Source organism: Tursiops truncatus, chromosome 1, assembly GCF_011762595.2.
Source record: "Tursiops truncatus isolate mTurTru1 chromosome 1, mTurTru1.mat.Y, whole genome shotgun sequence".
NCBI classification, from domain to species: Eukaryota; Metazoa; Chordata; class Mammalia; order Artiodactyla; family Delphinidae; genus Tursiops; species Tursiops truncatus.
In genome coordinates this window covers 93,469,307-93,495,427 of record NC_047034.1, presented here as the reverse complement: position 1 = coordinate 93,495,427, position 26,121 = coordinate 93,469,307, and the positions used below count along the sequence as shown (strand labels likewise).

The 26,121-nt window shown below is 32.7% G+C and overlaps 1 protein-coding gene across 2 annotated transcripts in view; it reads right to left on the bottom strand.

Annotated features, from left to right (window-relative positions):
• Positions 1–26,121, bottom strand: part of COL11A1 (collagen type XI alpha 1 chain) — a 200,559-nt gene that overhangs the window by 42,147 nt on the left and 132,291 nt on the right. For both annotated transcript variants that reach the window (XM_019919166.3, XM_033862798.2), the window contains exons 39-46: positions 23,481–23,588; positions 22,998–23,087; positions 22,687–22,740; positions 11,104–11,211; positions 6,895–7,002; positions 5,875–5,928; positions 4,712–4,765; positions 4,104–4,211 (exon numbers count right to left, since the gene is read on the bottom strand). In XM_019919166.3, the coding sequence (XP_019774725.2) occupies positions 4,104–4,211; positions 4,712–4,765; positions 5,875–5,928; positions 6,895–7,002; positions 11,104–11,211; positions 22,687–22,740; positions 22,998–23,087; positions 23,481–23,588 (684 nt within the window). The remainder of the gene's footprint in view (positions 1–4,103; positions 4,212–4,711; positions 4,766–5,874; positions 5,929–6,894; positions 7,003–11,103; positions 11,212–22,686; positions 22,741–22,997; positions 23,088–23,480; positions 23,589–26,121) is intronic.

Genomic DNA, 26,121 nt, shown 5'->3' with positions numbered 1-26,121 from the left:
TTTTTTGGAAAAATCTTGTCCCAAATTATTTTAGAACACCTTATCCAAGGGAGGATTTTATAGCTAGGTATAGTCAAAACTCTTTCAAAAATAAATATTCCATCCAGTATATATCCAGGGTTACAAATATCTTCTGAACTTTTAATCTGTTAATTCCACTTCTGAATCTTAAAAACTCATAGGCCATGAGACCTGATATATTACACTTCCCTTATTCTCTCAATCCATTTCCTTTACATTCATTTGCAGTGTAAATGCTTTAGGAGAGGTTTTGTGCTACTGAATAAACTCAGAGCAGCTGCACACAAATTTCACCGGGCCCCGTCTTTATGGAAAAATTATTTTACTTCCTCTTGCTCTTCCTAACTAGTTCCCCCATGCAGAGCTGTTTATATTTCCTCTTTCATATCACAATGATACTTTGTACATATTTGAATGTACACTTAAAAACACAATTATACCAGTTGTTTACATACTTATCCTCACTGGGCAGTGCTCTTTCAGGTGTCAATTTTTTGTCTCTAACAATAAGCAGAAGGCCAGGGAAAAACTGAGATTTTAATAAAATGTTGAATTTATGATGAATGAATGAATTCTAAGAAAATAAATCAACAGGAAATGCTACATGCAATAAGATGTTTCTTGTAACACTAGCTATGATAGTTAAAATTCTCAATTATTCCAGATGTTTAATCATAAGAAAACATAGTTAAATAAATTTGGTTGTATAAACTAATGGAATATTATGACTATAATTATGATACTAATATTCTAAATATGAATAATGTTTATGATAAGTATTAAATACAAATATAAATGAATGTATACTATAAATTTAACTGTGAAATATGTATTAAAATATGTATGATGACTATTGGACAGAAATAGTAAAAGTGGTAATAGGTTTTAATATGGTAGAATTATGGATTGTTTTAATTTTTAAAATGTTTTTGGGTTTATCATTATGTATATAAATCATACATTTTATACATATTTAAACATTTTTACAATAGTATTTCAGATATAATCTATTTAAGAAATAAAAAATACACGCTACATAAGCTCTACATTTCTACTGATATTTTAGTAAAGTTATTGACTTGGTCCTACACACAGTGGCTACAAAGTATTTGACCAAAACCCACACTAATAAATATACTTATTACCTAGTAAACATGCACATGTAAAATAGTTGAAACATAGGTTTCAAAAAGTAATACTTACCTTGAATGGATAGATGATGATCTTTGATATTTTTATTCTATTTTACCTTATCCTGTTATATTTCATTTTTAATGCTGGTAATAACCCACTAAATTGTTTTTGTGACCTACTAATTCCATATGACTCTCAGTTTGGAGAGAGAGTACTTTACCGAGTATATTTGTAAACATTTTTTAATGTTCCATATATTCATTTTTAGAGGAAATATTAATTACTGATTTATAATGAACAACATATACCAGAATGTCATTTATTTTTTCTCATATATCATTCAGATGTCTAGGAAAATAGCCTATCATATGTACTTCCCAAACAGTTATCATCATCTGATGCTAGCTTCTAGAATTACTAGAGAAGTTCCTAGTAAGTTTCCTGGGAGGAAAGAGCCAGGTAGTGTTTCTGATTTTAGCCTGCTTAAAAATTATTTGAAAGAGATCCCTAAAATTTTAGATTCCCAGATCTACAACCTAAGAGATTCTAATTCATTGATGGAGCACATGAACTCAAATTCTTAACAGACAAGTAGATTTTTAACACAGATGAAATAAACATTTCAGTTTAAGTCCATTTCCTTAAGTAGTAAGCATTACAGCTTAAACATAATTAAGTTCTTATAAACACTGTATAAATTAACAATCACATTCCTTATCTTCTGTACAGGTTTCCACCATTTTTAGTACAGAGCGCATCTAATTTGGGATCCCCAAATTGAATGGTATAAAATATTTGCTCATAGTTGTCTTTTACTTCTATAATAAGCCCAGTCTGCATTTCCATCTTTTATTTACACATGATTATTCCTAATATTAGTTCAATAGAAACCTTCCAATAGAAAAATATTTAAATATTTATTTTTTATGAAGTTTGATTATAGTTCGAGTTAAGACAGAATGTTCTTCTTATTAAAATTAATAGAAACATAATGAGTCAAATTCTCTTGTTGCAGGAACTAAATGTGCAAAATTGCACTCCAGTTTTAATCAGTTTTCACATGTCCTACCTCTTTCCTAGGGAGTAATTTATGCATGGAGAGACTCTGTTTTAAGGTCTGTCAATTTAAAATCATTTACTACATAAGTGATGAAATAAAAAAATGAATACAGGCCAAGAACTCTCATTCTATATGTCTCCTTCATATGCAGACAAATAGTAAACATAGAAATGAAAAATCAAGTCATTTAAACAGAATATTAGATTATTATTATTTCTGTCTATTATAATTGCTAATATCTATTCTGCCATGAAGACTCAATTAAAGTATGCAGATGTGATTGTGAACATGTTAATTACATTAGCATCTTTTCAGATTCCTGATTTAAAGAGGTAGCTGTGGGAAAAATATAATCAATTTTTCAGGGAACTGATTTCTTGAGTCATCCTCATCAAAGAGGACATTTCTTACTCTGTGGAAATGAAGACTTTTTTATGTTTTATGTTAATATGTTGTAAATATAAGCTACAAGGCACCTTTTTTAATCATGATAACTAAATTTCTAAATTACAAACTTTTGGATTCAGAATAATCAGTTAACTGAAAAAGCAGAAAATGAGTGGTAATATATCCACTGGCAATCTAATTTTTAATGCCTTGTTGTTTTCAAATATGTGTACTTCTCATACATACTGATATATACTACTCAGGATTGCTTATTTATTATTGTCTAACAAGTATAAAAGGGCTAAACACAAATATGAAATGAAGTTTTTACATTTTCCAAGTTGAAAAATAATTATTTTGGCATTAAAAAAAGTAGAAAATTATAACATCATGTTCACTGGTAGACATCCATTGAGTGTTATAACAATAATTGTTATGATAATATAATTATATTTTTACAATATAATTTGTACAATTATATATATATAAGCTAGTTAATATTAAAAACTAATATTCTATGGCTTTACTTATGAAAATAGAGATAAAAATTAAATTTATACAAATTCAACTTTTACTTACTTTTCCACAACTTCACAAAATTTTGAGTACAATGAACTAGATGATTTAATTTAATCATTTCTAATATTGCTAATGTGGCATAACTAATATTCACATGGCACCCAAATAGCATTTAAAACAAAATTTTTTAATCTTTTAGAGGATCACTAGGTAGGTATTGAATAAGCAAGTGGGAGAAGAAAGCCAGATGTTTCCAAAGTTTGTAGGAAGTAGTTAACCTCACATGGAAGAGTGGAAAAACAACTCAGAACAGATGTCTACTACGCAATGTTTTGCCTAAGAACCCAGTTGTAAGCCATATTTGAATGAAAATGTTTTAGCCTACAATGTTTTACAATTTAATATTTCCTCCCCTGAAAGTGTTTCATAAAATACAAATTATAATTGTAAATTTAAGAAGTTATTTTAAATGACCAATTTACTGTTAATTTGTTTATTTTACCTATTATTGTTTAACATTTCTTGTTGTTAGTTTCTGTTAATAGTTGCGATTGACAGTTTGCTATTTATCAAAAGGCTTTTAATTTTTGCTAGCCATCTGGAGTACTAATTTTCTTGCTGTGAGATGTGTGAAAGAATGCTTCTAACATCTTGCTTCTAACTGTCACACTTAAAGAAGGTTGTCATTCATTTTCCAAATACAATGAGGATGAAGAAAAGGGGTGTTATACCTATGGTGGGGCTAAATAAACTCCAGAAACAGAAACCAGGGCTGATGCAGCTTCAGAAAAATTAATAATAATTGATTAAAAGCAGTTAAAGTTCAGATACACATTTAAGTAAAACAGTCATTATACTTAAACTTTGTATCCTAGTTCCCAGATAGAAAGAAGGAAAGCTGTTTTGTTTTACAACTTCCGGAAAACCTGGTGTGAAAAGTAAGTGGGAATGACAAGGTTGTGCAACTCAGAGAACATCTTACCTGAAGACCTATGGGACCCGGAGGTCCTGGGAAACCTCTGGCACCTTCATCACCTTTTTGTCCAAACATCCCCTGCTGACCTCTGGGACCTGGCTCACCATCACCTCCCTAGAAAAGACCAATAAAAATGATCACAAAGTGGAAGAATCATGATTCTGCTACAAGTCATCATAAAAATGTAGCCATTTCTAATTTAATCAAAGACAGTTTATTTATAAGTTACCAAGTACAAAGTAAGTTACATTTCCATTATCCACTGCAAATATACCATTGTTAGTTTTGCTTACATTATTTGATTCTGAAATATGACTGATTTTGATTTTCTCACGTATATCAAGTGAAGTAAAAGCTATTTAAAAAGGGAAAATAATGTTCGAAACTGTCTATGAAGTACTTCTCAACTGTTTATTATCTATCTTCAAATGAAGTCACAGTGTTTTTTGTTTATAAAGATCAGCTTGGTTAGCTATATTAGATAATTTAAACTTGATTTAATGTTAAGCATACAAACTTATTACCACATGAAATAGACTGGTTATGTGACAGTTCATAAATCTGATCAGAGAACGGTAAGGCTTTAGATTTGCTGAACAAAGGGGAATACTTACAGCAATTCCAGGGGCACCAACTGGACCTTGAAGACCTGGGGGACCAGGAGGACCCTGCGGTGAGATAAAAATCTGTAATTTTGAAACTGAAACCAGAGGAGCCTGAGCTATGTAGTGCAGAGCATTTGGTTGATCAAAATCTATTAATCATCTCTACATTTCTTGGGGGAAAAAAAAATGTTTTGGCATTCAGTACAGTCAACCATTATTTATTTTACTCCTTGAGACTCCAACTTGCCTACTTGCAATCAATTTTAAATTGGCAGTTATTGAAAGCATTCTCAACTATAATGTTGTGGATATTTAAAAATGGATTTCTATGCTAATATAAATCATGTTGAAGTTTCACACTTGAAAAATTTCAAAATACCAGATTTCTTTAATGAGATATGTATGTGTCAGAAAGAGCACATGAAAAAAGCATCCATATGCTATCTTCTAAATGAAAAATAGGATGTGGGGAATTCTATATGACAGAAAGTAATGATATATGAAACCTCAGAATTTTCTTTATATGTAAACACATGCAAACTCAGTATTATATATTAAGTATACTGGAACTCCTTATTTTGAGCAGTAGATTTCAATGGCTTTATGAGTCTTACATACATAAATATTACTTCTTAACTGTCCTTTTTTCCAACATAAATAACTGATCAGGCACTATAAAAGATCCAAACATTAAAGAGTCATTGGATTGGATTGCTCTTTTTCTTAAAACTGCCACACAGTGGGAAGAGTGCTTAAAGCATAGGTTCTGGAGGTATGTGTGGTTCAGGGACCACTGGAGTACCTGAGTCCCTGTCAGGTTTCCACTAGGTCAAAAATCCTTTTCATAACAACTTTAAGATATTATTTGTCTTTAAACCATATGGTATTCAAACTAATGGTGCAAAAACAATGGAGGGTAAAATTGCTGATGATTTAGTCTCATTCTGTGGCTTTTAGGGTTGGAATTATTGCATTTCTTAACACATAATTTGAAAAGAGGTTTTATTAAAATTGACTGAATCTCAAACTGAATAGTTCCCACAGAGGTAATATAGTAGTAATATTATAATCTTCGGAGAGGTAAGGGAATAGTAATATGAAAAAATATCCATGGTTAACACCAAAAGGAGTTAAATGAATAATGCCCCCTCAATAAGAAATAGGAAACTTACATTTTCTCCTTTGTCACCCTTGCTGCCTTTTTGTCCTGGTTCACCGATTTCACCCTGTATTTGAAAGATTTGAGTTAAAGTTTATCTCTAATATGCCATACCTGCCATTGCATTGTCATCACTATCATTGTATGATTATATTTTACTTTAATGTAATTATGTGCTAACATTTAATGTCACAGTTTAAATTGGAAAAGCCTGCTTCTCACTTTCTAGTATTGACTAATATTGATTTCTAATATTGATTAGTATATAGACAAACAAAAGTGAACTGGACTTTGAGGAATACTGCAGCTGGATTTTTAATTCACAAAATCAATTTTGTCTGAAATATTACCAGTATAAACTAATAATGAAAATACATTAATTTATATAAAAATATAATTACACATTAATCAAAAATCAGTTATTTTTTCTCCTAGTTTTCCAACTGTTAAAACGTTGCACATTATCAGAGCACTGGTTAACAAATTTTGTTATATAATTTCACAATAATATTAGAAAATATATTCAGTTCAAACACAGCATAGCTATACATTCAAAATTAAGAGCTTAGAATCTTTACTTATAAGTTAGTAAAAAATAGGGAAGTATAGGATTATCAAATATGTATGCAGCTCATTCTTAAATTTTAATTCTGCAATATCCAAGACACCACAGCTAAATGTATACAAGTAATTAATTAAATTAATTTCACATTTATTTCAGAAACATATATTTAAAAATAGATAAGCAACTTTGGCATCTGTTATTTTTTCTCACTACCATTGTTCTTGTCTTGTTTATATCCTACATACTATTTCCTGGGAAAACAATAATTCTCAACCTCTAAAATAAAACTTTTGAGCACAAGGAAGCTGTATTGAAACTTTGGAAAAGATATCTTTAGATTTGGAAATTGAAACTTTGGAAAAGATATCTTTAGATTTGACATCTAATCTTAAAAGAGATTATATCCAGGATTCTTAAGGAAAAATTTATTTTTCACAGGATGCACTAATATGAATAAAGAGCACTCACCTTGTCTCCATCCTCTCCTGGGGAGCCAGCAGGCCCAGCAGGCCCTGGGAGACCCACAGGGCCTTGTACTCCATCTCTCCCTGCGGGGCCTTGGGGACCTTTTTCTCCCTGCATTGAAAATCCAGCAGGTCATTACTTTGCCGTAAGAAACCTATAAATTAGCTATTGTTACAATTTTTAAGTACAGCTACAACAGTCATACTCTGGCTTCCATATTTGACAAGGAAATTGCTTTGATTTTCCCCCAAAGTATATTTTCCCAATATATTGCTATTTCCTAGTAGCAAATGATAACACAAAAGATCTCTACATTCTTTCGTGACTAAGAATACTAACACTGTTAACAATTTATGAATCTCAAGTTATGGGTCACAAAAACAATTAAGACCCAACTTGGAATTTTTCTTTCAATCACACATTTTCAAATCAAGCATTATATATTGATAAATCAGATGCTCGATGTTTGTGAAAACTCACTGACCCTTTACTCTTTTTCTGTGCTGCTTGTATACCCAACTTTATAATATGCTTTATGTGTAGACTTTTTCTATTTTTTAACAATGTTTCATGAATTTTTCTAGATTTTGATATTTTCTTTCATTGCTGCTTTTACTGATTCAAAATGACAAGGCTGTTAGCTTTTTAAAAATTTTTGTTTACTTTTTGACAATGACATTATTTTCCTCTTTTTAAAATGTAACTATATTGTGTAGTTTAAAAAGTATAGGCTTGAGGGCTTCCCTGGTGGCGCAGTGGTTGAGAGTCCGCCTGCTGATGCAGGGGACACGGGTTTGTGCCCTGGTCCGGGAGGATCCCCACATGCCGCAGAGTGGCTGGGCCTGTGAGCCATGGTCCCTGAGACTGCGCATCTGGAGTCTGTGCTCCGCAATGGGAGAGGCCACAACAGTGAGAGGCCCACGTACCGCAAAAAAAATAAAATAAAAAAATAATAAAATAAAATAAAAAGTATAGGCTTGATAATAAAGATAGCAAAAAATCCTTTCAGAGCTTAAATAAGTGATTTCCTAAAAGTCAAGACTTCATCAGTTCTGTACAAAATTATTCCTGATTGCAGTTGGTGGTTCTATCTTTTCTCCCATTACGCAAGCTGGGAATCCATGTCATTAGTTCCTGCATTTACATTATCCTGCTCCCCACCCCTCTGTCCCTCACCACCTCCTGTCCATTTACGATGACTAAGTTTTATCTCTTGAATATATTTACTTCTCTTTATCTCCACCATTAGCATCTTACCCCAAAATACTAGTAGGCTTCCTTTCAACTATTGAAATGTTTCCTTCTTATCTCACATCTATTCTTACTTCCAAGCTATCCTCTGTACTGCAATCAGAGAGACAATCATCTTACCAACATTCTTTATAGTCAATTTACTTGTTTACCATTCCTAAGGTAAAGACCAAGCTGCTAGTGTGGTCTGCCATTACCTGGCTCCTACTACCTATGGAACAGCCTCTAGCCTCCCTTGCCCTTGCTCTCTATATTTCAACCCATGTAGATCTTTTTTAGTTCAACTTGATGCCATACCCTTCCTGTCACTTGGCCTGAGCACATGTTGTTCACTTAGCCTGGAATGCCCCTAGGAGGACCCTCCACTTAGTTAATTCCTCCTCATCTTTTACATTCCATCATCAATGTCCTACCCAAGGAAAGGCTCTGATTCCAGCTTAGGTCCCTCTGTTATAAGCTGACATACACCAGTACATTTCCTTATATCATTAGCCAGAGTTTGTAATTATACAGGTACTTAGTGATTCTTTGTTTATTATCTAAAGCCCCATCAGACAATAAATTGTGTGAGGGCAGAAGCTGTCTGATTTTGTATTCCATTGTACCTAGCTGGCCTATGGCCCAGAGTAGCCATTTAAGGCTAATTAGTTAATTGCTTAATGACAACAAAAATAACAAAATGTCTATAAAACAAAGTTAACAAGTTTATTACTTTATTGGGTTCCATACAATCTTATTGTATTTTTCAAAACTATGCCATAATTATCATTTAACACATACCTCTGATGTCACATTGGAGACCTTTTATTTCCTTCAAATTAAATATTGCAATGTCTCAAAACTATCTCCACTCATAAAATGTGCTGTGCTATTCACAGTGAATGTCACTATTTTGAACACATGAGCTGATTCAGATATTTCTCCTTAATTTGGATTTCCTTGAGAGACTGAACTCCAAAAATCAATCCTTTTATATGAGAGTATCTGTAAATAAGACAGATTAATTCTTAACTGCCTTCATTACAGTACACATAATCTCTAGCCAGGAATCACCTGCTGTTTATTTCTTCTGATCCTGGTCTGTGTGGAATCTATACCACTATATCAGATTTATATTTGGGTTTAGGAAGAGGTAAAAGACTTTGCTTAACATCTTAGCCAACGTGTCCATCAGTTTTTACTAAACGTCTGCATGGAGGGCTATGGGTATTTTCACCCAACACTTCTATAACCATTTGATGCTACCATCCCTAGATAGATAACTTCTTCAAAAGTACTATCTAATACTGTGTCCAGCACTTAGTAGCTCTCAATAACTATTTGTTGAATAAAAGAACAGTGGAATGAACACCTTGGAGTTTTTGTTGGTGGTGGGAATAACAGAGAGAACAGGTGGGCAGAACATTCTCCTCTCCCTCCCTCCTCATAATACCACCAATCACCAACAAAACCTGGGCCAAATCTTATCTCTGAAAAGGGCTTCTGTCAATAATTTCTCCTCTATATCACCAAAGTAATTTATTATCATTTTCAATACTTTTCCATATTCTTGTCTTTGTTTCAATATTTTACTTTTTCTTCATAAAGTCAAGGTATTTAAAACCCAGCCTTCAACTTATTATCTTCAGAGAATTCTTGGCTTCTCTAATAAGTATATTCTCAATTGGTATACTAAAGCAATGCATATCTGTTTTCTCTGTATACATTCTTCATTGTGTTGTGCCAATATACGGGTGCCCTGAATTTTTGAATGAACTTGTATGAAAGGGCCTGAATCTATATCTTTTATATCCCCTCCCAGTGCACAGTACACTATAAAAGTTTTATGGACAAATCTTTAGGTCTGAGATTGGTTGGAAATTATAGAAATTGTAAGAAGGAGCCAAAGAACAATTTTTTATAGTTGTCTTTTAACATCTCAGAAAATAATGTCTAAATTTTCAACAAATTTACTAAGCTGGAAATACATTGCTTTAAAAACTTCTCAGCAATTAAAAATGCTTTCTCTGTCACCAAAAGATTCTAACCACAGGTGATATGGTCCTATTCTAAATGTGTCTAAAAGGTAGTAGATTACAGAAAAACAGTCACTTTAATTTGGAAATACTTAAACAAGATCACGAACAGTAATGTCAATGGACAATGAAAGCAACTTGCTAAATCTCACTCAACTTGCTAAAACTAGGTCCTTAGTGATTAAAAGGTATTTTGAAGATTATAGGCTTAAACTAGATAATATATTTCAAAACTTACATATACACAAAAGTATTGAACTCATATTTTTTGCATACAATGATCAGCAATTTTTATATATATTTACTGAACAAGTTTGTGTTTTAACCTTGGAGGATGAGAGAATGCTTTAGTTGTTTTAGAAAATTAATATGATTAAGTGAAAAGCAGGAACAAAATTAGGGGAGAAATCTTGATGATGAAACTTAAACCTAATGAACAGAATATATCCATAATTATTAAATAAATATAAGATAAAATAATTGACCAGATGTTTTCCACCTCTTTCACTGTAGATCAAAACTCAAATCACACGAGAAGTGCAGCCTCTTTCTATGCATTTCACTTACAGACCATGAAAGTGATTGGAAATTAAGTTGTACTACAAGAGGAGTGAAAAGTGAACACTTTTCTAATATAAAGCAGCAAAGTATGGTTTTAATCAAAAGTCCAGTTTTATCTTTCAAAAGGAACAAACTCAGAAGCCTTTCACATTAATAATATCCAACTCCCCCACAGATATTAGGGTTTCATAAAATGTGGAAAAATGTCATCTCATTTAATGAATTTGAAATTTTCTGTATTATAAATATAAAAATAAGTGTGTTTATATGCCAGGCACATATGCAGAAAGAATGCAGTGGACTATGAAGAGCTAATATCCTTGAATAAAAAGTAATAACTTGTGCAGGATGACAGTATAATATATTCCTCCTTGAAATTACTTACAGGAGCACCTTTCTCTCCAGCTGGACCAGGAGGACCCTGAGGTCCTGGTCGCCCTGGCAAACCAATTGGGCCAGCTGTTCCTGCTGACCCACGTTCTCCTGGTGAGCCCTAGCACAGTGGAAAAAAGGTATTTTGTTATTAATGATGGAAAAATTTACACTTAAGAATCACTTATTTAGTTGTGAAATCTTACAGTTTACATAACATAAAAGTCACTTTTAGACAATTTTAAGATCTCAGACAGGAACAGTACTCACAATTTAAAAGATTAAGTTCTAGCCCCAATATTAAGCACAGATACTAAAGTTAAGAAATACTGATAAGAAGAAAAATATTTCAAAATTATATATCTTTAATATTTTACAGATGTTTTCTCTTTTCATTTAAGTGTTCACAATTGTTCACAATGTTTTATAAGACATAAATCCAACAGTACCTTCCTATACAATTTTCTCCCTGTATTATTCTGGATTGGCATGATACACTGTCTAGACTAGCATTTTTCAAAGTGATTTCTGGACTTCACCTCAAACTTGCTGAATCACAATTTCAAAGTCCTAAAAATGAGTTCAGAAATTGTCATTGCTTTGAGGTACAAATATAATTTTTTACATAATAAAGTCCAATAATCACTATCCCAGAGCTTGGACTTTTTCCTGAAAATAAGTCCTTAAATTTATCTTAGAATTCTGTAGGGACCATTGGGTTTTATTATGAACACTAACTAGATAATTCACATTTGACTAGGTACGTCCAATTGAGTTTCAAAATAGAGGCTATATATTTTCAATTAGTTTGCTTAAAAAATACCTAATATGTAAAATTTTAAAAAGTGTGGATACTGCCTTCATATTAATTATCTCTATCAACAATTTAAGAAAACATTATTTAAAGCAAGAATAAAAGAAATGCAAATGTAGATTTACTAAGTCATGTATAGGTCAAAGATAACCTATTTACCATTTCCAATTTTATTTATTGAAAGATAACAAGAATATTGTCTTTGCATTAGATTCCTAAATGGGTGGCTAAGTTTTAATTTATCATTTTCTTTCAAGATTGAACTAATGTGAAATATTAGAAAATATGATTATTAGCAGATTTCCTTAATAATTAAGAAGTCTAAATAATAACATCATCATTTTAAAACTCAAAGAAATGATTTATAAAAGCTGGAAAATATAGTACTGTCACATTTATCTTCTAATATTACTCTCCCTATGTAATTAGAAGTCATTTTATTATACAAATATGAATTATTGACTTTGTTCTAATTTCTATTTTTATTAGCTAGAGAACTAACTAAATATGAACATAAGAACAATGATAATGACAATTTGTATTGATGTAGTGCTTAAGAGTTGTGTGAAAAATAAATTTTTACCAATCATAATTCAAATACTAAAGAAGAAGAGATTACAAAGGAAAACTTCAGTTAGTATTTTTTAAATAATAAACATCTGTCCTCTGTCAAAATGTTATTTTTAATCTAATAATATTAAAATATTTTATGCAAAAGAGTCAACCACAAGTGGTGTGACTGTTAACCAGATGGCAGACTTTGGATGAATGATTCCAGAGGCCAATGCAGAAATTAAAAATGGGAATAGAGTCCTCTGAGTGCATTCAAGAAGTGCAGCCCTAAAAGTTGAAGGCATGCAAAGATTTGTCTCTACTTAGCAGAGACAGCAAAGAAAGAAAGGAAGCCTGGAGGCTGAGGAGGAGGGCAGGGGAGGGAGGAAGATGGACAATGAAAGAGAGAAAAAGAGAGAGAGAACAGAGGAGGAAGACAAGGATTAAAAGGAGGAGAAGGAGAGCAAGGACCCTGAAATTGAGAGGAATGCAAAGAATTCTGAATTACAGAAAAGAGAGAAAGAAAAAGTTCAGTAATGAAAGCACTCTTTTTTGGTGTAAGTATAAGCAGAAAACAATATACAGTGTGACTAGGGTGATTCTGTTTTATTTGGGTAAACACTATCATCCCTAAAGATAAATCTCTAATATCTGAAAATCTGATTTCTTGAGGATCAGTGTGCATACAAGGTGGGTGTGTTACATTTTCATTTTAATATTTTACTTGTAAAATCTCACAAAAGCATTACTACCCATTAGTGTTATCAAATCTAAACTAAGCATCCAATTTAAGGGCTGAAATATTTTATTTGTAATTGATGATACAAAAAGAGATGCAATTTTGATATGTCAGGTCATGAAACCTTTCTCTTTGATCCTGTTTTAAATTTAAACCCCAACTTTTCAAAGACTACCTGAGGAAGATATCATTTTAGACTGTGTTGAGCTTGACAGCTATGAGACCAGAATGATAAAAGAGGAAATTCACTAGAAAACAGATGTGTATATTAAGAAAATTTATTATTTTCCAACTATTGAGTCTACTAAACAACTATTGTGCTAAGTACTTTACAAATGCAATATAATTTAATTCCTGTATGACTTGTTTACTTTTCAGGTAAAGGCGGCCGTAAGGCCCAGTGTCTAGCTCATGCGCCCTGATTCACACAAAGTTTCTTCCTGCAATACAGAGTACTTCATAAATGGTGAAGAAAAAATTCCCTGGTTGTTTGTACCACAATAATTCACACATATTATGCTAAATTTTAATAAGTAGAGGAAATAGAAGCCATTTAAGACCACTTCTACCAGAACAAGCTCACATTGGTTGAACACTTTCTAAAATGAGAAAACTTGAAAGAATTAATGGCAATGCTTATCTCCTTTGTCCAAACAGTCATTCTCTGACATTCATACAGTCTAGATATTTTTGATAACAGCATGCTCTGCAGTGATTTTATTTTATACATCTATAAATGAAAAGTGAAAATCTCTGATGATACCTACTGATTAAGCACATGCTGTTATCAACATACAGAACTTATTTAAATATTCCCAGGTCAACTTTTAAGAGTAAGCCTTATGAATCCTTTAATCCCAATTGAATCACTGAAGAAATTCCATTAAAAATGAAAATTTAAACCCGATATTAAAAAGAGAACATATTTAACAAAAATATAGTGAGACTACTCTCTTGTGACACTGATTGGGAATACAAAATGTATTATGGCAGGCATCAGCCCTTAAGAAGCTCACACTGCAGATTCATTTTTTTCCATAAAGGCTAGACAGTTAGTTATAGAATTTATTGCATTGTCCTATAACTGGCTATAGTGAAGAACAGAGGGCTTTATATTTGTCAGATAAGTGAACAATTACATCTAAGATGAACATGTTTGGGTTTAAACATAGGTTAAATGGATAATAATAGGCTCACAAAGGTAAAATTTTTGCTTGTTTTTAAATTGATCTTCAGCCCTCTGAGTACTTACTGGCACATAGCAAGCCCTACGTAAAAGTGTCAACTGTATGTGTGATCTTTTCCTTCTCAGCACTGAAACCAGTAGCTTTCCCATCTTGAACAAACTGATTAACTTCTATTTGGCTCTATTTTCTCGCCAACAAAATAGGAACAGAAATAATTTGCCCTCTGTTTTTTCTGATATTATTGTGTTGATACATCTAAAGTCTGTCCTAAAATATGAATGCAACAGATGTTGGAGTACTGTACATGAACAGCTACATACTTTAAAAGTAGATATGCAATCTCAAATGATTGCAGAAGTTAAATTTTATAGGAGAGAAAATTAAGATCCAGAATGTGTATGGTACATCTAAGGCCATACAGTTAAAGAGTAGAGCTTTTCCCACAAAACAGTATTTTTAGTCCTAATTTAAACTGTTTACATACTCATCTCTATAGCAATGATAAATATTTTACCCATCAAAAGTGCTTAACTGGAAAGAACTCAGAGAAAAAGAGGCTAAAAACTATAAAAATATTTCCCCAATGTATGATTTAAATAGCAATGGACACAAGGTAAATTAAAAGTTTTCTAAAGGTATGTATGGAATTACAGGAATCATAACAATCGTAATATCATGAAGTATTCTGTTATTTTAATACTAAACAGCAACCACTATAGGTCACTTATTTTCAACTGAAGGTTGGACATTTACTTATTTTTAAAAGAGAGGAATTTACATTTTTATAATTAGTGACCTCTCTTTAAGTTTATGTTAGCTTTATCCTCTTCTGCAGCCCTTTTCCCTAAACCTTGCAATGGTAATAAAACACAAGTCAATAGCATCAGTTTATTTCCTTGAAGCAATGAGAATAGTGGTTATTTCTCTAACTCTTCACACACAGGAGAACCCCAGATAAATATTTTCTGTTATATTCACTGAGTGTTTCATATTCTGAGAAGCATTTGTAAAGTAAAGGAAAGAGGTAAACAGAGAAATCATCTTATCAGCTTTCAATTAGAAGGCAGCCCACTAGAGAGAGGAAAAGAAACATAAACACAAGTCCTTATGAACAGAGCTATACAAGTAGAAAGCAAAAAAAGAAAAAAGTCTGCCCCTCTCTTTGTAAAGCCAAGTTGACCTTTGTGGCAAAACTAGTTTGAGGTAATTTTCACTCTGCAGATTACATGTATTTGAGATCAGATAAGCTGAAAATTCAGGTAAAATATCAAGCATTACCAGAGTTTAAAACATAAATTCTGAATGATTAAGTTAAAGTCCTACAATATCTCAGTCTTCGGTCACTGATCCCACCACCATCTGTCTACATGATTCATCCTGATTGGATGTCATAATAGCCCCCTGAGGTCTAACCGTATTCCAATAGAGAAAGTGTGCTTTAATTTTAAAAAGAATAGCATATGACCCAGTTAGTAAGTATAATCCTTCTAAAAACTTTTCCAGCTCCTTGTTTGAGAAATAAGTAAAAAGCCAGTGAAAAGAAGGTTTTCTGGAATGGGATGTGGACAAATAATTAGAAGAAATAGGAATTATGATAAGAAGGGCATATAAAATCCTAAGGGAGAGACAACAACAGGAAGAAATAATAGCACATAAAGAGGAAAAGAGAGAATCATCAGGGGACAATCATGAAATAGGAGTCATAGGAAAGGAATAAAGACTGATACGTTGCACAGTTGTGAAATCTTGGACTTTTACCTTTTAGCAGCTATGTGCCTGCCCCCTCCCCATATACATTCTCCATATTAACTCCCACTCCTGGGGACGGGGAAGAAATGTGGTTGTAAGGATAGAGGGCCTTTACCCGCACACTATTTTATTTTTTTAAATCTCCTTATTTTTAGAGAAATAACTGCTGGCAATGAGGAGATTTTTTAAAATTATTATTATTATTATTTTATCTTTTGGCCACACCGGGCGGCATGTGGGATGTTAGTTCCCCCACCAGAGATCGAATCCATGCCCCCTGCACTGGCAGCGCGGAGTCTTAACCACTGGACTGCCAGGGAAGTCCCAGAGGGGACTTTTTTTTTTTAATCAGAAAAAGCATATGAGGGAGAGATTATTCAGGGAATACATTTTCCTTGATTTTGTTTTATGAAAATATAGGTGGTAAATGCAATCTGAGAACTCGTTTGCATAATATATTTGTATATACTGTGTTAACATAAATATAAAATGTTTACTCAGTTTGTGTTCAACATATGAGAAAAACGCCGTGCTGCCTTCCTCTCTTGCCGTTCAGCCCCTTGCTTCTTCCTGCCTTGCGTGTGTGCATCAAGACACCCACTTAGCGAGTAAACCCCCTGAGATGAGAAAACATGCCCTGCTTTGATGGGCATCTATTACCAGCTTTTTTGTACATCATCACGCATACAGAGAACGCTTGGTTTTTGCCAGATTTTAGAAGCCCAAAGTCACAGTATCCTGTTGGGATAAATTTTGTTTGTCTTCAGCAGGAGCACTAAAAACTGTTTCTCAATATACATTCATTCCGAGTAGCTAGACCTTCAGAGAACTATGACATTGAGATACCAATTCTTTGCTAAGAGGACTAAAACAGTGATGAAGACTTCAAGACTAAGTCTAACCCACAAAAAACTTGCTTTTCATAGATCAAATTGATTTTTATTTATATCTTTAACTCCAACCTAATTCCTTTAGGGAAAATACATTGTTTACACTTCAACTTCTTTGTTCTATCTTTTAATATATTACTCATTATTTAATATGTTATTTTATCTATTCCACATCCATCATCCTCAGTAAACCATAAGCTCTATGCAGGAAATGTCCATTTAATGAATCTATAAAACTCCAGCTTAATAGATTGGTGTATTCAGATATTTATTTAATTATAGTTTTCCATAAGAAAAAACTTACAGCAGCTTACAGGGAAGACATAAATAAAAGATAATATAAATAAGAAATGTTAGGTAAGAAATGTAAAGAAGCAAGTCACTTTTTTATTGGCAAAAAATAGGACTAACAATATTAGTAATCTAAAAATGCATACTAGAGACCAAGGCTTTTCCCAAATGCAGGTCATGATCCATTGATGGTTTATGAAGTCAATGCAATGGGTCTTGTACAGCATTTTTAAAAAGTAACTCTAATAAAATAAAGAAGATAATATTAAAGTACATTATATGTACTTTTTGTATAGAGTTGAACGCAAAATTACAAAAACAGTCAAAAAGCAAGGAGTTTTCTTCTCTACTGTGTCCCCAATTTGACTCCATTATTTCCGTAAGCCATAACAAAAAGAGAAATTTAATTTTCGTAACAGTTGAAAGAAAAAAAAAAAAAAAACCAGCTAACTGCTCAAGAAACTACAAACATTTCTAATGCTATTATTAGTAAGAGATTTCTTCTGAGGACACTTATAATAGGAGCCTTGCATACAAATCTCCCATATCCTCAAATAGATACCTTTGGTTGATACAACTCTACACGTTATAGTTTCTCTAAATACAAGCCAATGGCATCATAGCTAGACCTATCAGAGTTCAATAAATCCACTTCTATAGGCTGTCATAACAATGTGATACAAACAGTCTGGCCTATGTTTCCAACTGAATAGATTATGAATAAAAAGAATAGATGTTAAATATATTTATAAATGTATACATGTACACAGGTATAGATGGATGACTATTAAATACATTTTGCTTTGTATGGGCCAGAATATATTGAAAGGGTATAGTGTTTGACGTGCATAACTGTGACATGTACACACTTTACAAATCTCACTGTGAGCAAGAACTGTTGATAAAAACCCTGCTTTTAGTTTTAGTTCATTGACGTCCTATGCAGTGAGGGAATTTATTATTTCTCTAGTATTCCAGAAAGACAGCACAACTACTCTCCTTAAGAATTGTATTCTAAGGAAAAAAGTTAAGGATTCAATAGTATACTGGAAAATATTTATGGTCATTAAGGATCCAACTTGTACATCCGTTTAAGCAGTTTAGTCTTTGATTCATTCAAGTTAAGAATGATTATAAAGAGCACATATAGGAATATTAAAGCCTAGTTAGCTGTAATATTAGCTCCTCTAACTCTTTTCCTTTTGACAAATTTTTCACCAAAATAGAGAAGGATGAAGAGGACTTGGAAAACTGCAACTGAGAGAGACAGAGAGAGAGGGAGAGAGAGAGAATGTTAGGCCAATGTTTACAGAGTAAGAGATACACATGTCTGGAAATGGGTCTATGTAATGTGCTGTGGTGTTTCGTTTTCAAAGGACTATGAACTTGGGCAAGTTGTTTACCTTCTCTAAGTCTCAGATCCCTTGCCTTTAAAAATGGAAAGATAATATCTACTGGGCCAGGTTGCAAGAATCAAATAAGATAACAATTATAAAGTTCTTAGCATGAGTTGAAAGAATAAATACTCTTAATAATTTCCTTTCCCTTTTCTACTTCCTTTACCATCCACATCTGTCTTTACATTTTTTCCTTAGAGAACTCATCACTTTGATATTTTTTCCTTAGTATGCATATGTGCTGAATCTCTATCTCTCTCTGTTCCTGTGAATTTTAGTCCTGCACTTACCAATACTTGGTCAATATCCCTAAGGTAAAGTTAATATGAGATTGATACAGACTCAGGAGTTCTACAGGATACTCTTACACCTTTATCCTTATGCAATACAATTTCATTGTCTCTCCCCAACTGACCAGATATTTTCCTCTGATATTTCGATGTCACATCTTTGATCAACATTGCAAAATGGAACATGTTATCTTTCTTGCCAAAGAAGTCAGCACTTCTTATTCTTTGTTTATACTCTCAGTTGCAAGATAATCCCCCTAAGTCTTTAACCTCAAAAAAAGAGAATTAACATGAACAAATTTTCTGAATAAATTATAGTTTACATCTAGAAAATCAACAACTTTTGTTTTAATCGTGGTAATTTGGAATTAAAAAATTTCAAAATCAAATTTCACATGCATGTAATTGCTTTAACTGGAGTAAACTGAGGCTTGTTTAGCACTTGTTATGAAGTGGGAGTCATCATCATGAACCTCTGTTATATTTTACAGCAATTAGAGTAATAGCATAAAGAACTAATAAATGTGGATGATCTCTTTCTTTTTAGTGGTTCCTTTTCCAACAACTTTGAGGAAGAATTTTAATTGGTTGATGCCTATTGAATTGTGTATGTTAATTTATTGTAAGAATAGATTCTAATTCCAAATAAATAAACTCACAGTCAGCATCTGTGGAGCATTTCTATCAGCAAAGTATAAAAGCATTTTAAAATCTTTTGTGACTACTAAGAGGCTTTGAGCTTTCGTGTGAGAGTGTTTTGTGTTTGTCATCGTTTCTGACCAGGTAAAACTGACCAGGCATCACTAAATTATCATTCCCCCAAGGACACAAGCTTGAAGTCATCATTCAGTTTTCATCTTTCCTCACTGCCCATATCCAATCTTAGTAATAAATCCTACTATCCTGCCTTCCTAGTGTTTGTTCCATCTGCACTGGCCTTTGACTTCCCACTGTACTATCATTGGCTCACTCATATTATGACATTGATCACTGAACTTTTATGTTCAATGAGTCTCTCCCATCTCTGCTATGTATTACACACTAATGATAACTTTTTCCCTAAAACTTTATTAAATTTGTTTGCTCCAAAAAACTTTAATTTTTTTTTACTCCATTTACTCCAAAAACTTCAAATCTTCAAATTACTTCAACGTGGCATTTTAGAGCTTCAATAATCATATGGCACATTATATTTCTGCTTTAGCATTATATTATGTAAATACATAGCAGAGTACCTGGGTCCTAGCAAGAATTCATCACACTTTAGTCCCTCTCCCAAGGTGTCACACTTTGGTTAGACCAGATGTTCCCTAAACACCTTATCCCTTTCCTAGTATCATTCTCTAGATCTTAATGATTTTGTAATCCTCTATACTCTTTGAAGCCAAGTTCAAGGGCCACCTCCTGCATGACCCTTTTACTGATTTCTCTTCTCTTCCCCTGCCCTTGAGTAATTAATAATTGTTGTTTGTATATCATTAGGCATTTAATCACTGACTGTCTTATAGTGTTATTTGGTCTTTGGTGTGTTTCTTTTCAAAATTGTTTCCCTTATTTTAAATCTTTTAGAGGTATGTCTTCTGTGGAGCTTAATTGTATACAGGGAAGTAAGTAGTAATTGCCAAATAAGTGGTTCTTGATGCTAAATGAATAAATATTAGATCTTTTTGATCATATTTACTATGTTCTTTCACATGTAACTGGATAATTGTTGAGTAATATTCTATTAAAGTATATCTCTATCTCCTGGGCATATTATGTACCCTACAAATATATTGATTTCAACTGTCCAAAGACCTCAGATAACATTGTTTGCTTGGGTCCTAAAAAATTACTTTAAACAATTTAAATGTTGTGCTCATGATTCAGGTTTCACAGATGCAATAACTATTGATCTCAAAAAATGCATCCATATTCCAAAATAAAATTCACTTTAGAACCTGAAGTTCTGGATAAATAGATTGCATTGCACTGAAAATTTTGAAGATTCTATCTATGCTCAAATAAGCACTTCTGTCTTATTCAACTATTTTTTCCTACTCATGCTACCACCACTAACTTATCTGGATATCTTAAAATGTTCTATATAATTTTATGAATATCAAATATAGTTATTGAAAAGTCTTACTTTTCTTTTTAAAAAATCCTTATCAGATATCCATACCGACCATAATCATTGTAATGACATTTGTATGATCTACAGATTAAATATAATGTTAATCAATCTGCCAAAGATTATATTGCTGTGTTCTCAGTATTATTTATGCTATATACACTTTACTCCAGTATCAGGATGTATGATAAATTTAAATAGGTAAATATGGAATGATTATATTGACAGCACTGTACTGTGAATATAACTAAAGTAACATAAGGAACTCACAGTCTAATGAAAGAGACAGACAACCAAATATATTCCAATGCAATTTCTAAAATGCGAATCATAACAAAGAGCACAAAGAGCAGAGAAATTTCACTAATATATGAAATGGAAGCAAATTGTCCAAAGATGACCTTATAGAGATTTTAACATTTAAGCTTGATCTCTACGGATGAGTAGGATTTTTTTCAAATAGAGAAAGGAAAAATGGGGTTTCCTGGAAGAAGAATAGTATAAACTATATTCTCTGCAAAGTATAAAGATTGTGGTAGTATGATAAGCAAGAAATTCAGTGCATTAAATTGGGTAGAATTAGAATGTAGGCCTTGAGAAAAATAAAATAGACTATAGTGATTGGGATCAAATTTTGAAGAAACTTATAAGGAGTTTGGTTTCCAAAGACAGCGTGGAACCATGAGATATGTATAAGCAAAGCAATGGAAGAGTTAAGGTTGTGTATTAAGCTATAATTCTACAATCAGTGGGCAAAACTAACAGAAGAGGGTAAGAAAGAGAGTCAAGGAGATAAGACACTATTAAGCAAAGAGGGAAAGGAAAGAGTCTGAACAAATGTGGTGGTAGTGGAAATGAAGAAAAGGGGACAAATTAAAGGAACATTTTGGAGGTGGAACTAGTATGACTTCAATATGTTATATAAAGAAGTTGAGATGCAAGTTAAGGTAACTTTCAGCTTTTTAGATTGGAGAAATAAAATGGAGAATGAGAAGAAACCGTTAAAATTGGTAGTTTGGCTCTTATTGGTAACTTCACGCGGTACAGCTAAGAATGAAGGTAAATTAATGGAAAAAAATTAAGGCTGCATTCTAATGCTTTCTGGGGGGTTATATGTATCTCAAGTAAATAAAAATCTGATATTTACTCATTCGCCAATTATTTCATAAGGTTACATTGACTAAATAAAGCAATCTAGATAATATACAAAATGGATATATGCCTTTCACACTTATGGGATTTTTTAAATGAGCATTGATAAAATTCAAGTCTCATCAAGTACTCAGAATCAGACAAATTATGATTTATTTCCTCAGGTATTGTAAGAAGCAAGATAGCTCCTTTTACCTCCTGACAGCAGTGGTAAAATAAATATTTTCAATCAGCTAAACTCTTTTGTTTCTGCACTCATCAGAGCATGCAACTGGTAGAAACCAGGCATTGACTGACTGATTTGATTGACATGTGTTTATTTTCTCTTCCACACACTGTGGGATCACAGCATGAGAGTAATGAAAGAAGAGCTGTAATTTGCAATCATGGATAGCATGGCTATTTATTATAATCATACTTACAACTGGACCTGGTGGGCCCTGGGGACCTTCTCCTCCTTTCAGTCCAGGTGCACCCTGGGAAAAGTGAAAAGCAAAGATAATGAATTGATGTGAATTGAATATAAATAGGAGGAGATGTATGATTGACAAAATGAGAATATTAGGAAGTGTTTCCAGACACTAATGTATATTGCTATATGTATTATGACAACCAATGCATATGCTTACATATTTCCCTTTAATTACTCATGAATCTTTATTTAGTTGAGACCTAAAAAAATACTTCTAATAAGCAATTTTATTCACATATTTCATTAATATGTTAATTATACCTGAGCTCCAGAAAGTCCTCTTTCACCTGGGAAACCACGTAGTCCTGCTGGTCCATCTTTCCCTGAGACACCTTGAGGACCTGGGTCACCCTAAAGAACATAATAAACATCCATCATAGAGAGTAAACTCTACATGTTTCCAGAAACAAAATTGTAATTACCTCTAAACTACTGTGAGTAAAGCCTGAATACCGTTTAATGATGAGAGTATTGTGTGGAATGTCATATACATTAAAATGAGCTACTATTCACAGTTGAGTGTATATAAATGGATGGTTTTATGGTCAATAGAACTAACTGTTCTTGTATATTGTCCAGTCATGCCTTGAGATACAATAAACTGAATATTTTACTGACATATCTTTCTGACATTCATTTAAATACTACACCAGCATTTAGAGAATCTATGGACAAGTAATGAGAAGCTACAGTAAAAAGTAAATGAATATTTTCAGCCAAGAAAATTCCTTGAGCATGGTGTACCTTTGCACCTTCTTTTCCTGCAGCACCGGGAAGACCTTGCTCCCCAGGAGGGCCAGGAGGACCAGGATGTCCACGTTCACCTATGGGACCAGTCTCACCAGTTGGTCCCTAAATTGGATAAATAAACTTCATTAGATTGCTCTTTTATTTTTGGCAAAGATAACACAAACCCAAAACAAATATCACTCCCTTTCACAAAGTTTTATCATTTTCAATTATTTTCATGATGTCCTACAAAACTGCATATAAAGCAGTGAAAGTAAATTACCTGGTAGAAGTCTGAAAGATTATGTGTAATCTTTATTAAAATCTGAGTGTATAGGGAAATATATAGATAAATTCAAAGAGCTGTTTTCTTTATTTAATACCAGATTGTTTCAGAGTGAGGCCAAGTATTGTTAAAAACTGTTTTTTCACTATAATTTCATACCCTCCCCTCTTTTTATATTAGGTGTCAAATGAGTTTAGGAGCAAAAGAGGCACTGGTACCACTACTCAATTAATCACTGCTTGATAATAAGCTCAGGTCCCCTGGAACCCAAACAACCAAAGTGGTCCTCCTTGGAATTTCCATGATTGGAGACCTTCCAATTGTTAATCTATGTTCATTTGACAAAGTCTAGACAATGTGGCAGGGGGACCCTGAAGATCATGAGTTTGGGTTGGCAGTTCCTTTCGGCCAAAGACTATAACAAATAGCCCACTGCCTTAAACTGCTGCAAATGCCAAAGTGAAAAATGTCAGGTCACTTATGTGTCCCCTGAGTGGTGCTGGTTCGTGGTGCTATTTCAAGTGTAAATAGAGAATGGTGACCAGTTGCTCTCTATCTCCACTTAGAGAAAAACAAAATGAAGGATTTAAGTTTAAACATATATAAAGGGAAAGTTTCCAGATGCTAAGATTGTTAAACAGTGGAATGTGTTACTGAAGTTGCTTATGGAATATCATTCTGTTATTTTTCTAAAAATGCAACAGATTCTTACTTTTTGGTCTTGGATAAAAAACACATCTATCCCGAATTTGAGTGTACATTTCTAGGTTTAAATTCCTTTAATTATGTATTGCTGAAGGTCCCAAACTTATCATTAATGCATAAACATTTCTTCCCATAGGAATGTTTCCTTAAACATCTGATCAGAATTTCAATAGTAAGGAATGTAGAACTGATCCTAATTTAATGGCTATCACCACTGAGACAAAAATGAGTGGTGATTCACATGACCGCACAAAAAAAGGAGTATCAAGTATTGCAATCAATATTGCTCCTATTAAATCACTTCCTTTCACTTCCTAACATGAAAATACGGTTACATTTGAAATAGGCTATAGAATTTTCTTTCTTAAAAGGACCAATAAAGAAAAATAATCCAATGAAGATGCATATTCAATAACACACGTGTTATTTTTATGCCTTAAAGTAGGGAGACAAAAAAGAACACGGGGCTCAGAAACCGGATGTCTGCATTAGGCAGAGATGACTTTTCAAAATCGTGAGGACCTGAAATGTTCAGTTAAGCCCCAAGATGTTTACATTCTAGTTGGGGCCCTAATTCTATTTCTGTTCAGAGATAAATAACATAATAGGAATGATTCTTTCAGTTAGATTTTTCCACAGAAAATTGCTGTGAAGTTGTTTGGAATAAAGAAGAAAACAATTATTTAGAGGGTTTTTTAAAAATTAAAACTGATAAGCAGTTAAAAGGAAGGCTCAGCACACACACAGAAATCTGCAAAAAGAGCATCATGCACACTGTTTTCTTCTTTATAAAGTAGCAAACAGAAATTCCCTTGGCTCAAAGTGATCTCTGAAATAAAAGGGATCAACCAATCCAAGAACTCTTCGTTTTTGCTTCTATCACACATATTCCTAGAAAGAAGACACAGTTTTCGTTTCTCTCTGTGTGTGTGGTGTGTGATTGAGTTACAAAGTATTAAGAGCTAATTGTAGGCTGAGAAAAGACTACTTAAAGCAATTAAATAATTAAAACACTCAATCAACTGCTCTTTTGCTATAATTTGTTATTAGCAGGGATAAAATTCCAGCTGAGTAAACTAGATGTGTCGTGTCCATTCAATAGGCTACGCCAGAATAAAAACATTGTTTTCTATCCCTGTGAATTATTTTCTATAAGTAGTTAATACTATAATTCAGGATACTGCATCAAGTTTTGAGATTCTTTCTGCCACCTCCCTTGAAAAAGCTACTTGTCTTTGCCATTATTTCTATATACTCAAAGATTACACACTAATATTTTATCATCGATGGAAATCATTGTTATGAAGACAGAAATTTTAAGAAACATGTAATATAATGCAAATATTAACATTTTAGAAGAATTGTGTTAGAAGCTTTATATTTCTAATATATTATACCTCTAAATCTAATTTATACTTAGAAAACTAAAGTCATTTTATAATTTGAAATCCCCAAAAAAGATTATGGCCAATCTATTTAAAAATTATGTGATGTTTTTAGCAGATGATGCCATGATCAGGCTTTCGTGTCACCTTCATTGTGAACTTTCTGACTTAATGTCATTTATTTTATTCTTTTCTTTTATTCATTCAGGCAATTGAAAAATCGCTTTAGCTAACTGATGGTTTGCTGAAGTTCATTTGATGCAGGCAAATTATATATTTA